The sequence below is a fragment of the Echinops telfairi genome, unplaced genomic scaffold (genome assembly GCF_000313985.2).
Source record: "Echinops telfairi isolate 266 unplaced genomic scaffold, ASM31398v2 ScPeMD7_7457;HRSCAF=8495, whole genome shotgun sequence".
Lineage (NCBI taxonomy): Eukaryota > Metazoa > Chordata > Mammalia > Afrosoricida > Tenrecidae > Echinops > Echinops telfairi.
In genome coordinates this window covers 21,018,505-21,032,954 of record NW_022111357.1, presented here as the reverse complement: position 1 = coordinate 21,032,954, position 14,450 = coordinate 21,018,505, and the positions used below count along the sequence as shown (strand labels likewise).

The window sequence follows — 14,450 nt, the reverse complement described above, 5'->3', positions numbered from 1 at the left end:
CTGGAGCCTGCACGGGTCTTAAATATAGCAGCACTGAGAGCATGCAGTGACAATGGGTAAGAACTATGAGGGGGGGGGGGCTGTCCCCTCCTCGCAGCATTTCTCAGGCTGCAGCAACAGGTGGAGCTGCTCCCCACCCCTGTCCTTGGCCTCCGACAAGCTGCCCCTCCTCTCAGCATCAGCCCTTCTACACAACGACCTGCACGCCCCCTTCTCAGTTTGCAAACGTTGCTGCCAAGTGATGCTGTCACGGCAATCCCGCCGAGGGGAGCAGCTCCACAGGCCTTTGACTGTCATCGTTACAGAAACAGATCGTTGGGCCTTTTTCAAGTGCCGCCGAAGGGTGGATTTAAACCACCAACCCTACGATTCCAAGTTGATTCACAACGCCACCCAGAGAGCTTGGGGTGGCAGAGGAAGGGTAGCCGGTGGTTCTGATCTGGACTCGGGCATAGGAGGGTGGAGGAACCTCCTTCACGGCATCCAGTCGATGCCGACTCATAGGCACCCTCTGGACAGGGTAGAACTGGCCCTGTGAATTTCCGAGACCGTCGCTCTGTGTGGGAGCGCGGGAGCCCTGTTGGGAGAGTGATCTGCATGGTCAGCACCTCTCTAAAGGCAGTCTCAGAAACCCACAGGGGTCACTAGGTGTCAGCATCGACTCAAGGGCAGTGAGTGGTTCTTTGATTCTTTATGGGAGTAGAAAGCCCTGTGGTTTTCTACAGCCCAAGGAGCAGCTGGTGGTTTTGAACTGCTGACTTTGGGATTGCAGCCCCATATGGCATCGGCCTGGCGGCAGGTTTGGGGTTTGGTAGTTCTGATCTCATGCCCACACATGCTTGTGTGGCAGTCACGAGGCTGGCCTCTTGCATCCCTTCCAGAAGGAGCATGTCAGCTGTGAGGTTAAGGGACCATGTCAGGATCCACCGCGAAGTCCTGCTCTTCCGCAGCCTCCAGGGAGCAGACCGGGCTGCCCAACCTGATTCTAGAGAGTGAAGCAGGCTGGTGCAGGCCTCTCCCATGGAGCGATGGCTGGGTTTGAACAACTGACCCTTGGGTTACTAGCTGAATGCGTAAACCACTGTGCCATCAGGACATGGTTGACAAAGGCCAGAAAGGCTGGTCATTTCTCTCCAAAGTAAGATTGCTTTGAGGCAAAATGTACTCTGGAGCTCAAGGTTGGGCTAGCCAAGGTATGGTCCACTCTGCATCATGGCCTGAAGGATTCCCTGCCACAGATGGCTTCTTCCCCCTCGTCCTTGACCTGAGTCACCTGAGCAAATGTCTTGTCCTCCTCATTCCACCTCTGTTTCAGGGAGGACCCAACTGGCACCCATTCATTCTAAAGGATTAGGTAATTAAGTAGATTATAGTAATGTAATGAGTACTAGTCCTGAAAGGATTTGGTAACCCAACCATTCTTGACATAGCTGCTGGGAAACCGAGGTCTGAGTTGGAAATGCCCGGCTTAGGCATGTCTTTTGGGAGAAGAGCCCATTTTCTGGGACTGGGGTGGGGGGAGTAGGGGCGGGGGAGGTGGAGAGGGGCAGTCTGTATTCCTCTGGAGGTTCCTTCCTGTGTGGGCTTGTTGTTTCTGTTCCACTGTCAGGAAGGAGGGGTGGGGATAGCTGCAGGGGACTTGTAGTGCCGTCTGGTTACAGCTCCTAGTCCAGGCTGATACTCAGCTGTAGAAAGAGAGGGGCCTAGCCTCTAGTCCTCTGGGAAGCCCAAGTGGAAACCCATGGCAGTCCATGCACATCCTGGGAAGTGGGGGGGCTTTGCGGGTGATGGGGGGGTATCACCCACGTGGCCTTGTTGCTCCCTACTCCTTGTCTGGGGGACAATCCTAGGGAGGCAATATGAGGTGGTAGTATTAAGACACTGCTTCCTCCACTTACCTGATAAGACTTGCCAAAGGTATTTATTAAAAATGCAGATTTCAGGACCCCACACACCCACCCCCCAGCCTACTGTCTGGGGAAGCTCCCCAAGGGATTCTCATGATGAGGCAAGTTTGGGAATTGACTTAAGCAAATGGCTTCTTTAGCCCCATTTTCTTCCTGGGCAAGTGATCAATGACACCACCTGTAGTGGAGGGGGGCACAGGCAGGTGGGTAATACAGGATGTGAACAGCCAAGCAACATGGCTGAAGTCTTCCTTCTGTCTCTGTAACTGTTACTGCCATGCCGACTATTGCTTACTCCGAGGCTTGGCTCTGCCCGGCTTTCCAGGCAGGCAGCCCCTTAGGGACTCACCCTTTTGGGGGCTGGGCTGTGGAAACTCCTGGGAATGGGGCCCAGTCTCCCAGCCCAGCCCCTACTGCGGCTGTAGCCACAACCAGCCCGGGAGGCCGGAGAGTGTATGGATCGTGCAGCTTGCGGCACGTCTGCAGGAGCGCAGGGAGCTGAGTGGCCCTGGGGGTCGGAAGAGCTCTTTGCAACCTGCCTCACTTACCTGCCTGAGGGTAGCCCATCTGCTCACCTGTGTATTTGTTAACGGGCCAGGTGAAGAGAATCAACCTTTGGCCAAGTTTTCCCCAGGTGACAGGAAGCAGGCCTTTGGCCGGGTGGGGGAGGGAGGAGGCATCAGCACGGCAGAGAGCTATAGCTGCTGAGAGCCGGGAGCCACCCACACCTGTCACAGGATATGGGACCTAAACCGGTGGCCCTGGAGAGACGTTAAATATTAATAACAGACTGATAAGCACGGTGTGGCCTTCAGCTGCAGTGCAGGGAGGAGAAGGGGGACGCACCTGGGTACAGGGAAGGAAAATGGTATGCCCTGGGCCCCCAGGTAACTGGAGTTTGATCCCATTCTCAGGAATGTTCAGAGCTCTTGAGACGGGGGTGCGTTTGCTCCTCAGGGACCCCCCTCGGCGCCCTCTCCTCCTTGTACCCCCACAATCTCGTTCTCCAAGAATCCAAACAAGTGAGGGACATTCCTTCTGTTGATGAGGACAAAAAGCCCAAGGCTTGAGCTCCAACTCTGTCCAGGTCTCCAGGGGGCCTTCAGTGAGTCCCCTGTCCTCCATGGGCCTCCGTTGCCTCATCACTGGGGCCACCTGAGATGCCAGTAGAAGATGACAGCACCCTGAGTCATGCAGCAAGGGGCCCTGCCCTCACCTGGGAGCAGGTGCAAGAGGCAGGTGGACACTGTGGACTTGGAGTGGCCTCTAGTAAGGGGGGGCGGCGGGGTGGGGTGGGGTGGGGCTGGTGGGGGGCGGGCAGGCAGGCCTGCAAGAAGGCCCAAAGGTCTGGGGACCAGGTGACCATGCCACTTCCAAAACAGCTCCCACCTGCAGCCTCATTTGTCTCTGGCCCCTGTTTCTGGAATCCCTGCAGTCCCTCCCTCCCCTGTGTGTCCCCACAGCCCAGGGCCTGACCAGGAGCGATTCTGAGGAAACCGGACCCGGTGAGCCGGTGAGACCAGGAGGCTTCTGAAGCTATCCCAAATTGGGGAGCGGGTCACTCCCTGTACCGTCCCTTGTTAAAAAACAAACAACCACAGTAGAAAATAGCTGCCGTTTCTTGGGCACTGCTGGCTCTCAAGCATGTAGATGTTATTTTATTTCTTCTTCATCACCACTCTGTGAGGGAGGACTGACCCTTCCCATCTTACAGATACAGGAACCGCGGGAACCAAGCTGCAATTCACTTGCCTGTAAGTCATGCAGCTGGTAAGTAGCAAGGCCGGGATGCCGGCCCAGCTATGCTGAGCTCCCAACGCGGGAAGGAAGTCAGCTTGTTGCTGGCATCGCCTCCAGGGACCCCACGGTCCCAGCGTCCTTTCGGATGCTGCTCTCAGGACAGGACAGGGCCTGAAACGCCTTCTTGCAGAAAAGCAGCGTGTTCTCCCTCCCTGGGGGCACTTGCATTTCAGGGAGAGTCTCCAGGGAGGGGATGAATGAGGTAAAATTGGTGGCATTTCAGGAGGTCGCCCTGGTTAGGCATGAGCTGCAGGCTGTGCCCCTCCCTGGAGTCCTGCCATGGTGCCACCTCTGGCCGGGGCAGCGGTGCAGGATGTCTGGTTCCAGCAGACACCCTGTTTCAGACTCCTGTCCTCCCCTTTGGGGGTGCAGAGCAGGCAGGGAGCTCACTCTCCATCATGCTCGCTGACAAAGCTGGCCGGGAGCAGGGTGGACGGTCGTGTACTCCTGGAGGGCTTTTGTGAGGCAGAACACTAGGAACTAGGGCCCTGGACCTCTGGGCCATCTCCCGGCACTGACCCCTCCCTCCAGGGACCTGCGCTCCCACAGCATGCTATGCGTAACTCCTCCAGGCAATTCCTGATCACATCTCTTAGCTCCAATGGGCAATGGGAGCGGACAGCCAGGGTCCCCACCCTCCGATTTGCTCAAGGACACCCACCTGGAGCTGGGCTGCAGGGAGGACACACGTTGAAGTGATAATTGGGGGGGTGAGGTCAGTGGAGACAGGGAGAGCAGCCCTTGCCCCTGCCTCTCAGTGGCTCTCCCTTCAGGCCTCCCACTGCACAGTCAGAGCCAGGCCTTTGAAGAGGGACCCCAGCTCAACAGGCGGCTCCAGGTCTGGGGTCAGAGGGTCTGTGTTTCCTGTCTCTGTCTTGGACATTGAAACCTCATCCTTGGGGCACACAAGGGTCTCCAGCAGGCCCCAGTGGCTTGGACCTTGTTCTGAGGGGGAGCTTGGAGGGGGAGGGGTGTGCAAAGGGAGGGACACAGGATGGCCTTCGATCTGGACAGAGGACAGCAGGGGGAGCTGGCCCTTTAAGTACCCTGGTGTCCTTGGCTCCCCATTCAGGTCAGGAGCAATGTCTCTGTCACCCTCCAGGTGCTGGTGGAAGGGTTTTGCTTTTGGGGGCTCCTCCAAGGCCAAGGAGGTCACAGCAGGCACGGAAAGGCCATCTGGAACATAGTTTCTGGCCAGAACCTCTTTCTGGGGCGGACCTTTAGGGATGGGGTGCTTGGGACTGGAGGGTGCCACAGGGGAGTCTTTGCCAGAGCCTTCTAAACACACCCCATAGCAGGGAGGCCAGCTAGTCTGAGTGGCCTGGGGGGCGTAGGAGGAAGGTAGGACCTCAGACAGAGTCTGTGGAGTGTAGTGTGGGGGTTCAGCTTTGGGGGGGGCCTGAGGTGTGTAGGATGAGGGCCTGGTTTCAGGGCCAGCCTGAGGTGCATAGGACAGCGGGGACAGTGCCTGATGAGGTGGCCCGTTGGGAGGCTGGAGACGGGAGGAGTTCACCTGCCCCAAGTAGGTGATCTCAGGCAGATCGTGCAGCTGCGGGGCTCCTGGGGGCTCCCTGGGCGCCGGCACCTTCACCTGGGTGTACTGGACTGGCTGGGAGAGGCCGCTGGGGCCGCTGAGGTCCAAGGCTGGGATCAGGATGTGCTCCTGGAGGAACTGCAGCGGCTGGAAGGTCAGGACACGCTGGACGTTCTGTGTGGGGACAGCACTCTACTTCAGCAGGCACCTGGTGGCATCTGGGAGGCTTCCTCATGATACGGGTACACTACCTCCTCCTTTGCTTTCTAGAAGCGTCCGAGTGTTGGCAACTCTGGGAAGGCACAGGGACTCCCAGGCTTTGGGGTAAAGGCCACTTCTAGAGGCTGGGCTATCTCAGAGGGGAGATGGAGGCTCTGGGCTCTCTTGAGGCTGCCGTGAGTCAGCTCCTAGTCCACGGCTCAGATCACTGCGCTCCACTGAGCTTTCCATGGCTGGTTTGGGGCCGTAGAGCCAGGCCTGCCAGTTTCATCATAATTTGGACCCTCCATTGAAACCCCCTCAGTGGTGACTGTAAGACGATGCCTGGGCCGGCCATCGAACCTGGATCCCAGTGGAACCCCAAACCAAACTCACTGCCATCGAGTCGATTCTAACTCACAGGGACCCTGGAGGACAGGACAGAACTGCCCCTGTGGGTTTCTGAGATGGTAACTCTTTCTGGGAGTCAAAAGCCTTGGCTTTCCCCAGTAGAGCGGCCGGGGCCTTCAAACTGCGGACCTCGTGGTTAGCAGCCCTATGAGTCACGGCTACGTTGCCACCAGGGAAGGTGAGCGTGTTAACCATGGGACCACCACTGTCTCACAAATACCGCGAGCAGGAGGAGGAAGAGCCTAATCCAGGAAGGAGAGATCCCAGTTTCCAAGGCTGGATGATGGGGAACAAGCTGGGGAAGGAGGTGCTAGGGAATGGGGGCGGGGTTTCTACAGGAAGTGCCTCCTCTGGGCCCAGCCGTGACCCTGAGCGAGCGACAGGTTTGGCCCAAACGCTGCTAGGTCCCTGGGTTTGGCGGAGCTAGCCCCAGGTGCCCAGACCTTCCCGTCCCCGTGGGGCCTGCCACCTGAGCTGAGGGCAGGGCCAGCAGCCAGAGGTGGGCTGCTGTGGGATCTGTGTGGCTGGCACAGGGCCTTGCAGGTTTCAACTGTGTTGCCCATGTTTGAGGATTGGGGATTACATGTCACCATCTGAAAGGCTGGCTCCTCCCGAAAACTAAACCCAAACGGGCGCAAGTGGGCCACCCTGCACCTGTGTTCCCACGTGGCTGCGCTATGCTGCCCGCCCAGCCAGTTCATAGGCGCCCCCCCCCCCATCCCCATTCTCCAGTGGGGACAGTGGCCTGCTTCCTGGGTGCTTGCTTTCAGGGCTGCATGGGGCTTCTGTTCTACACCCGTTATTACCACCCCCTGCCCACCCTTTTGGGGCCAGGCCATTGCTGGCTCTATGTTGGACAGTGAGCACCCCCAAGGAGCCTAGAATGAGCCTCTGCCCGCCAGCCTTTCCCTCCTACCCCAGCCCGGATGGCTCACCAGGGAGTTGGGTGGCTGAGGGGGCTTCGTGACGTATCTGTAGCTCAGGTAGCAGAGAATGGCGACCAGGAAGCCCATGGAGAACAGGAAGGCGCCTGAGAAGGAGTAGGTCCATGTACGGTCTGGGAGAGTCAGGAGGGGGAGAGGGCAGGGTCAGTCTGAGGCCCGGCCCGGAGCTGGGCTGGCTTTCCAGGGGATACTAGAGAGCCAGGGCTTACGGGGCCTCCTCACCCCACTATTTGTGGGGCCAGGGCCAAGGCACCGATGGAGGTTCACACAGGGTAGACACGGGACCAACCAGGGTCTGCCGAGTTGGCTGCAATGCAGGCAATTGTGAGTTCCACCGCAGAACGGCTCACGGGCCTCTCTTGGCTGTAACCTTTAGATGTCCAGGCCTGCCTTCCACTGCTCCACAGGGTGGGTCTGAACCGCCAACGTTTTAGTTAATAGACCAAGTCATCTACGCCACCCAGGGACCTAGTCCTCACACCAGGCTTCTCTGAATAGCCAGAGCCAGCAAACCATGTTTTTACACTTTTTAATAACTTATGCGCCGTGTTCCCACCTGGACACCTCTTGATAATAACTTGGAAGGTCGGCTCTGGATTTCGAATCCTTGGAGTCGTTGGGGTGCTGTGTCAAAATGGGGAGGTGCAGGGAGTGCCCCGGAACCCACCCAGGCTCCAACTCATGCTGCCAGGAGCCTGGCCCACATGCTACGGGTGCCCCAGAGCACACGGCTAGGGCCTCCCTGCCCCCCTGGCCACCCACTGAGCCAAGCTGCGATCCTCAGGAGGAAGAAACCCGGGAGGAGGTCTGCACAGATTGGAGGCAGGCTCGAGCTGTCTGCACACGGGACTGGGGGCCCCAAGTGCCCAGTGTGTGGTCTGGAAGGGAGGCCAAAGGGTCAAGGTGAGCCTGGCCACTTTGCTGTGTGTGTGGGGAGGGGGGCAGGGGGAAGGTTCTAAAGTTCAGGGCTCAGGGATGGTCCCCTATGGCTTGGGGACCAGCAGGACTTTGCTCGGGCCAGGAGGCTGGGAAGGCACTGCCCTTTCTTAAAGGGGAAGAGAAACACCACAAGGGCTTCAATGTCTGAGCCTCGTCCCTATGGTCTGGCATCTTTGGATTGGCACAGGCCGTCCTTGGCACGGCCACTTCCTGTCACCACCCAAAGGGGCTGGTGAAAGGCTTGCTGAGGAAGAGGTTGGTGGCACTTCTGGTAAAGCTGGGGGCTCAGACTCTTTAGGCAGCTTTTTTGTCTGATCCCGGCTTCCTCTGTGGCTTCAGCTTGGAAGTCAATCAGCAGTGGTCAGTGACCTTGGCCATTGCTGGTGGCCCTGGAATTGTGGGATCCTCTGCCACTTTCAGCTTTGGCCCCGGCCTGCATGGCTCGGCCTGTCACCTCGGCTGTCAACGTCACCCCTCCCCCCCATTGCTGCTGCAGGGAGAAGCCCTGACCCACGTGTCTCCACATGACCTGTCACAGGTTCCTGGGAACCCCACTGCTCATTGTACACTTTAGAATAAGGACTTGGAACATTCTCTGGTTTGGCCAATTGCTCATATGCTATTTAGGGAGGAAGAGGGTAATGATAAAGATAACAGTGGTTTGGGACGACCCATCGTGTCTCTTGACAGTAGCCAGTGATTGCTGAAGTCTGACTATGTGCCGTGCCCTGTGCTGGGTGGGCTACCTGTGTCATCTAACTAAATCATCAACACACTCCAGAAGGATGATCTCATCTGACAGAGGGAGGCTGAGACTCAGAGACATGAAGTGACGAAGGTCTCATGGCCACTCAGTGGAGATACTGGGGCTGACCCACGTCCCCCTGAAGCTCACCCTCCTGGCCTCATCTGTGGAATGAGGACATGGGGTGAGATGACTCCTAGCACCCTGTACAGCTTCCCCTTGCTATGCTGACGTTCTGTGGACTACCTGGGACTCCTGAGAGGAGGCGACCCGGAGGCCTGAACTCTGGAGGTCAGAGAGTCTCCAGAACACAGGGGCAGCAGGAAATGGCTGGGGACACCTTTGCAAAGGGGTGGCGAGAGCCCAGGATTCGGGTGGACAAAGCTAGACTCATTGATCAGCTGTGTGGCCCCAGACATATTACACAACCTCTCTGCTCCTGGAGCGCTGCATCTGGAAAACGGGATGGTGTTATAAGATTGTTATAAGACTAAAGGAGATACTATGTATCAAGAAGTGAACACAGCGGTTGGCAATGGAGTAGGTGCTTTTAACAATGTTGTTGTTAGGTATTGTCTGACAACATGTGTGTTAGTCTGACTCACAGCAACCCTGTGCACAATAGACTGAAAACTGCCGGGCCCTGCCCCATCCTCACGATTGTTGTCATAGGTGAACCCGTGATGGCAGCCCCTGCATCAATCCACCTGTTGAAGAGGCGTGGGGTGGCTTAGACATTGTCCAACGTGAGGAGAGGGTGGGGGGAGGGACGGGAGGCAATTTGTCTATTTTGGTCTCTGGAAGAGGACCCTAAATCACACATCTACCCTTAGCGTGATCTCAGTGAGCTTGTTCTATAATTTGTCCAAGGAAAGGGTCACTGTTCTTTGGAATGGGTGCAAATCTGTCTTGGGAGAAGGACAGCCAGACTGCCTCTCAGAGATCTCATCTCAATGTGCTTCGGACATGGTGTCAGGAGAGACCAGGCCCCATGGAGGGGCCGTGAGACAGGAAGACCCTGGCCAGGATGCGTGGACGCAGCGGCTGCAGCCATGGGCTCCCTCATGAGAACTGTTGTGAGGATGGTGCAGGACCAGGCGGTGTGTCGTCCTGGGGTCCAGAGGGTCCCTGCTAGCTGGACGGGACTCAATGGCACCTATCAACAGCCCGCTCTCAGCCCAGACCACATGAAGACAGTTTCCCCTGTCTAGTCCTGCTCTTGCCAAATTCTATTCTGGTCTCCCCCGTGGCTCTTTTCCCGGGAAGGCTGTGGCCTGGTAAGAAAAGCCCATGAGGCATCCCTTCCCCTGTAAACCAGGGCACCAGGATTCGGGTGGGGAAATCACTTCTCTGTGGGCTCCTGGGAAAACGAGGGAGTCAAGTTTCTGGGCACAGCTGAGGACCAACAACTCTCTCGCTTGGGCCAAGTGAGTCCAGCCAGCTGCAGTTGCCCCTGGGGGTCCAGCTAGCTGACACTAGACCAGCTCCCCCAGGGGCCCCCTCCGGCCTCATGTGGCACTTCCCTGTCCCCCTTACCAGGTGCCTGCCATCATGTCCAGCCTCAGTCTCAAGTCCGTGCTGAATGTTGGCCTGGGGCCCTGGAGGTGTGATGGTTCAGCTCTCAGCTGCTCACAGAAAGGTTGACCGCTCGAGCCCACCCATTGTCTCTGTAGGAGCAAGACCTGGGGACGGGCTCCCGTAACATACAGCCTAGGAGAGCCTCTGAGGCAGTTCTGCGCTGCCACACGGGGTCACTATGAGTTGAAATCGATGTCGTGGCCCCCAACAGTAACCTCCGAAGCGGGCTTGGTGGCAGCAGTAACCGCCACGGGCATCATTAACCTGAATATGATGACGAAGGTCGAGAGGGCCTTTCGAAAGCCTTCCAACCCACCCGCTGTCAGTTCCATCCTCTGCACATACAGCTCTGGGCAGTACAGTATTTTTATCTCTCTATGAAAATGAGCACTAATAAAAGCATCATGATACTTATGACCAGAGTAAAGTTTCAGCCTTGTGTGCAGAGGAAGGGGGATGAGACATTATCTCACCAGGCAGATGACTCAGAACTATTTCTGTAATAGCACACTGGGAGAACACGGTCAGCAGGGTTTGGCTGCTTGGGTTCAACCCTGGTACCCCCACTCCACAGCTGTGTGACTTAACCACTCTGAGCCCCAATTTCCGCCTCTGTTAAATGAGGGCAGTAACAGTGCCTGCTTCGTGCATGGCTTATGAGGCCTGTACGGAGCGGTGCCCAGTGCCTACTTCTAGCTGCTGCTGCATCAATTAGGACTCACGAGACCCCCTGTGTGTCAGAATAGAACCCCTACGTCTTTCTTTGGTGGTGCCTGTGAGCGGACTTGACCCTCCAACCTGTCCATTAGCAGCTGAGCATATTGTCCCTTTGCACCCCTCAGGGCCTCCTGACACTATGCAGTCCTGGTGACTCCTGCAGAAGTGCTAGTTATTACGATGGCCGTATTATGACTGGGCTTTGGGTGATAGCGAGAGGTCTTTTTATCTTCTCTGTCCTCTCCCCTGCAGCTTCTGTACACATCCCCTGCGGGCCCACAGGATAGATCACTTGGGTTGATATTAAGATCAATTTGTTTTACCAGGGCACACAGGAAGCTTGCCAGAGATAGGAAATCCAGACACACACTGGAAGGTGCAGATTAAACATTTGCTATGATACCTGTCAACCAATTCATTTAGGCAGAAACAAAGATTAGCCTTAATAAAACACTAACAATGCTCCCACAGCTTTCTAGAGCACGGCCAAGTCTCACCGTGGTTACAAGGAGAAGAGGGGCTTATGCCTGGATTCACAACTTCCTTCTCCCTCTGGCTCCAGCTGAACTCACCTGGCAAAGTCTTCACTCGGCACACATAGGGGGCGCTCTTCTTATACCAGTTCGGAATAAAAATCACAACGTTCCCAAGGAACTCGGTGTCCGGGGTCAGGCCAAAGAACTCGTATTCTTTCTGCTTCCCTTCAAGGTGCTGAAGGGGACAGAGAACCCACAGTCATTCCTTTTACAGCATCCGTCTCCATAGAGTCTGTACCCCCACCTCTCCTGGGTTGTCAAGCTTAGTGAAACGGTACCTCGAACTCCCCAACCAGAAACTGTGGGCCAGTCTCCGTTCTCCACCCCCTCTGTTTAGCCTCGCATCCAAGAAGTGGTGCACGTCCACAGAACAATGCCTGGCCCATTGGCCAAACAAAAGCCCAGACCAGTCGCCGTCCACTGGGTTCCAACCCTGGACGCCCTTTGTGTTACAAAACAGCACTGCTGCATAAGGCCTTTGCGGCTGGAATCATACAGAAGCAGATTCTTCCACAGTGCTCCTGGGTGCGTTGCGGTCTCCAACTTCTATGTTAGTATCTGTGCAAGCCTCCCAGCGTTAGAGTCTCTGATAAAGAAGGTAAAGTAAGGGTGTATTTGTGCTTACATTCTTATTAATCTGTAGCGATCAATACCATTTTTATCACCCCAATAAAGATTCTCCGTCATTAATCCAATGGACTAATGGGCCACACACAAATCAGTCACCAGGACCCTGAGACCAAAAGAACTAGATGGTGCCCGGCCACCACTCCCAACTGCTCGGTAAAGGTCCTGGATAGAGTGGGAGGAAAAAATGTGGAACAAAACTCAAAATCATAAAAGAGACCGGGCTTACTGATCGAATAGAGACTGGTGGGACCCTGAGAGTAGGGTCCTTAGTCACCCTTCAGGCCGGGACTGAACTCATCCTGGTGGCTCACATTTCAGCCCAAACACTAGATAGGTCTATACGGGGAACAATAAAACAAATGCACACCTTAGTGTAATCAACTATTTAAGATCAAAAGGGCAGCATTTCCCTAAGGACAGAGTTCAGAAGGGTGAGGCAAGAAGGAGAGATGGAAACAGGGAGCGGGATTAACAAGGGCACACTCACTGCAAGGATTGTAATGGAGGAGAGGAAGCAAAATGTGCCGGAATTGTTGATGTAAAACTGATGGCCTACTCTGTAACCTCCGGGCAAGTCACCATAAGGAGTCACACTAAAGAATAAAAGGTTTGCTCCTGGGCCTGGCTGGCATTCACCTCTCAGCTCCACGGCCCTTTCCAATCGACTCAAAGCCTCTTTCCAAAGTTACAGTCCTTGACACAGACGGAGCACCTGAGGCACAAGGTGAACTGTGAGCTTGCCGCTGCGCATTCCCAATCCGGAGTGGACCATCTCACGTGGGTTTTTGCACCTCTGATGTGGTGAAACCATTCACGGTCGATTAGGATGAAGTAAGCACAGGTAAGCGAGTGCTTACTTTGCGTTTAGGGTGCTCTACCCCTTGTGCCACCCATGGGTCTGACTATATAAATTCTAGCTGCTGCCCTCGTCGACACCCTCACTGTGGTCACACTTGACCCCCAGGATGCAGCTGTGGCAACGTGACCCGTGGGTGGGCCCTGCATGTGGGAGACATGTCGTAGGAGTTCCGTGGTACTTGGTTCTGGATCACGCTTTTAGAAACTGTTTAACATGTCCCAGCCCAATGGGGCAGCTCTGAGCTTTCCAGAGAGGCCCCAGGTTTTCTTGCTTCCCTCTCTGATCAGAATAAGAAGCAAGTAGGCTAGCGGGTGGGTGGATGGGCTTTGAACAGAGCTGGATTTGAGTCTTGGCTACGTTGCTGAGCAACTTTGAGCCAGTGACTTTACCTCTCTGAGCCAGTGACTTTACCTCTCTGAGCCAGTGACTTTACCTCTCTGAGCCTCTGTTTCTTCATGAGAAAAACGGAGAGAAAGCATTTCCTTGGGGCCCTGGTGGTGTAGTGGGTGACCCCTGGGCTGCTAACTGCAGGGTCAGCTGTTTAACCCCCCGGCTGTTCCTCAGGAGAAAGGGGGCTTTCTCCTCCCGTCAAGGTTAAGTCTTGGAGCCCACAGGGCAGTTCTCTGTGTCCTATAGGGTCTCTGCGAGTGGACATCAACCCGAGGACAGTGAGTTGCGGCTTTGCTTTTTGGTTTTTTTTGTACCTTCGTCATCGGGCTGCTGAAAATATTAGCTGACAGCATGGATCTATTACCTGGCCTACAGGAAGTGCTCAGCAAACAGGATTGACCCCAGTGAGGAGAACGTTCTAGAAACTGACTTCTTATTTCCCCCATGACACTCCTCTGTTCCCCTGCTTGTAGATGTTTGAGTGCTTGCTTTAACCCCTCCCCACCTACTAGATTATAAACTGCCCGAGAGCAGGCTGGAAATACATATTCCTTCCATTGAAATGATGGGTGAGTGCACACGCTAGGGGGAAGATACAATGCTTATTTTTCAATGTAAAAGGAAGTGACTTTTATAGCACGTGTTTCTCTATCATAAGCTGAAGCATCTGCCTGCGACAGGAGGCTTTGTTTCCAGGCTCCCCGCACCCCCCCCAGTGGACCCCTGCATTGTTCATGGAGGTCGGTTCCCGGATATTGAGAAATATTAGGTGAAACACACAGTCCATATTCTACCAAAAAAAGAGAAATCTCTGGTCAAAGAAATGTGCCATCAGCTAACTGAAAGCAGTGGGCGCTGGGGTCCTGCCCCCTCACAAGGCTTCTCAAGGCCTTCGGTCAGTGAGGCTACAGAGGCAGCCTGTGGTTTGTGATGTGTGCGAGGCTCTGAGAGCCTCCTAAGAGACAGTCTGGGGTGCTAATTCATACGATACGCCCCTTTTCTGCTTGGAGCAATGTTGACCTAGTTTAGTGGAAAGGGGTGTCCCAGGCGGGGAGGATTGGGGTGCAGCCCTCTCTCACCATGGCATAGGTGTGGTTGACCTGGAGCTGGAGGCGGTACAACAGGTCCTGGAAGATGTCTTGCAGCGTTTGCGGGCGGCCGTCCTGTCCACGTATGGGCGTGAAGGTGGGGTGAATAACCACCTGGACAGAGCTCACTTTGGGGACACAGGTCACATCAGGCTGTTTGATGGCAGCTGGGAA

The 14,450-nt window shown here is 55.6% G+C and overlaps 1 protein-coding gene across 1 annotated transcript in view; it reads right to left on the bottom strand.

Moving 5' to 3' along the window:
• Positions 1 to 4,476: 4,476 nt before the first annotated feature.
• Positions 4,477 to 14,450, bottom strand: part of IL22RA1 (interleukin 22 receptor subunit alpha 1) — a 14,345-nt gene continuing 4,371 nt past the window's right edge. Inside the window, exons 4-7 of the mRNA XM_004705355.1 lie at positions 14,268 to 14,443; positions 11,346 to 11,484; positions 6,786 to 6,907; positions 4,477 to 5,415 (exon numbers count right to left, since the gene is read on the bottom strand). Coding sequence (XP_004705412.1) covers positions 4,477 to 5,415; positions 6,786 to 6,907; positions 11,346 to 11,484; positions 14,268 to 14,443 — 1,376 coding nt within the window. The remainder of the gene's footprint in view (positions 5,416 to 6,785; positions 6,908 to 11,345; positions 11,485 to 14,267; positions 14,444 to 14,450) is intronic.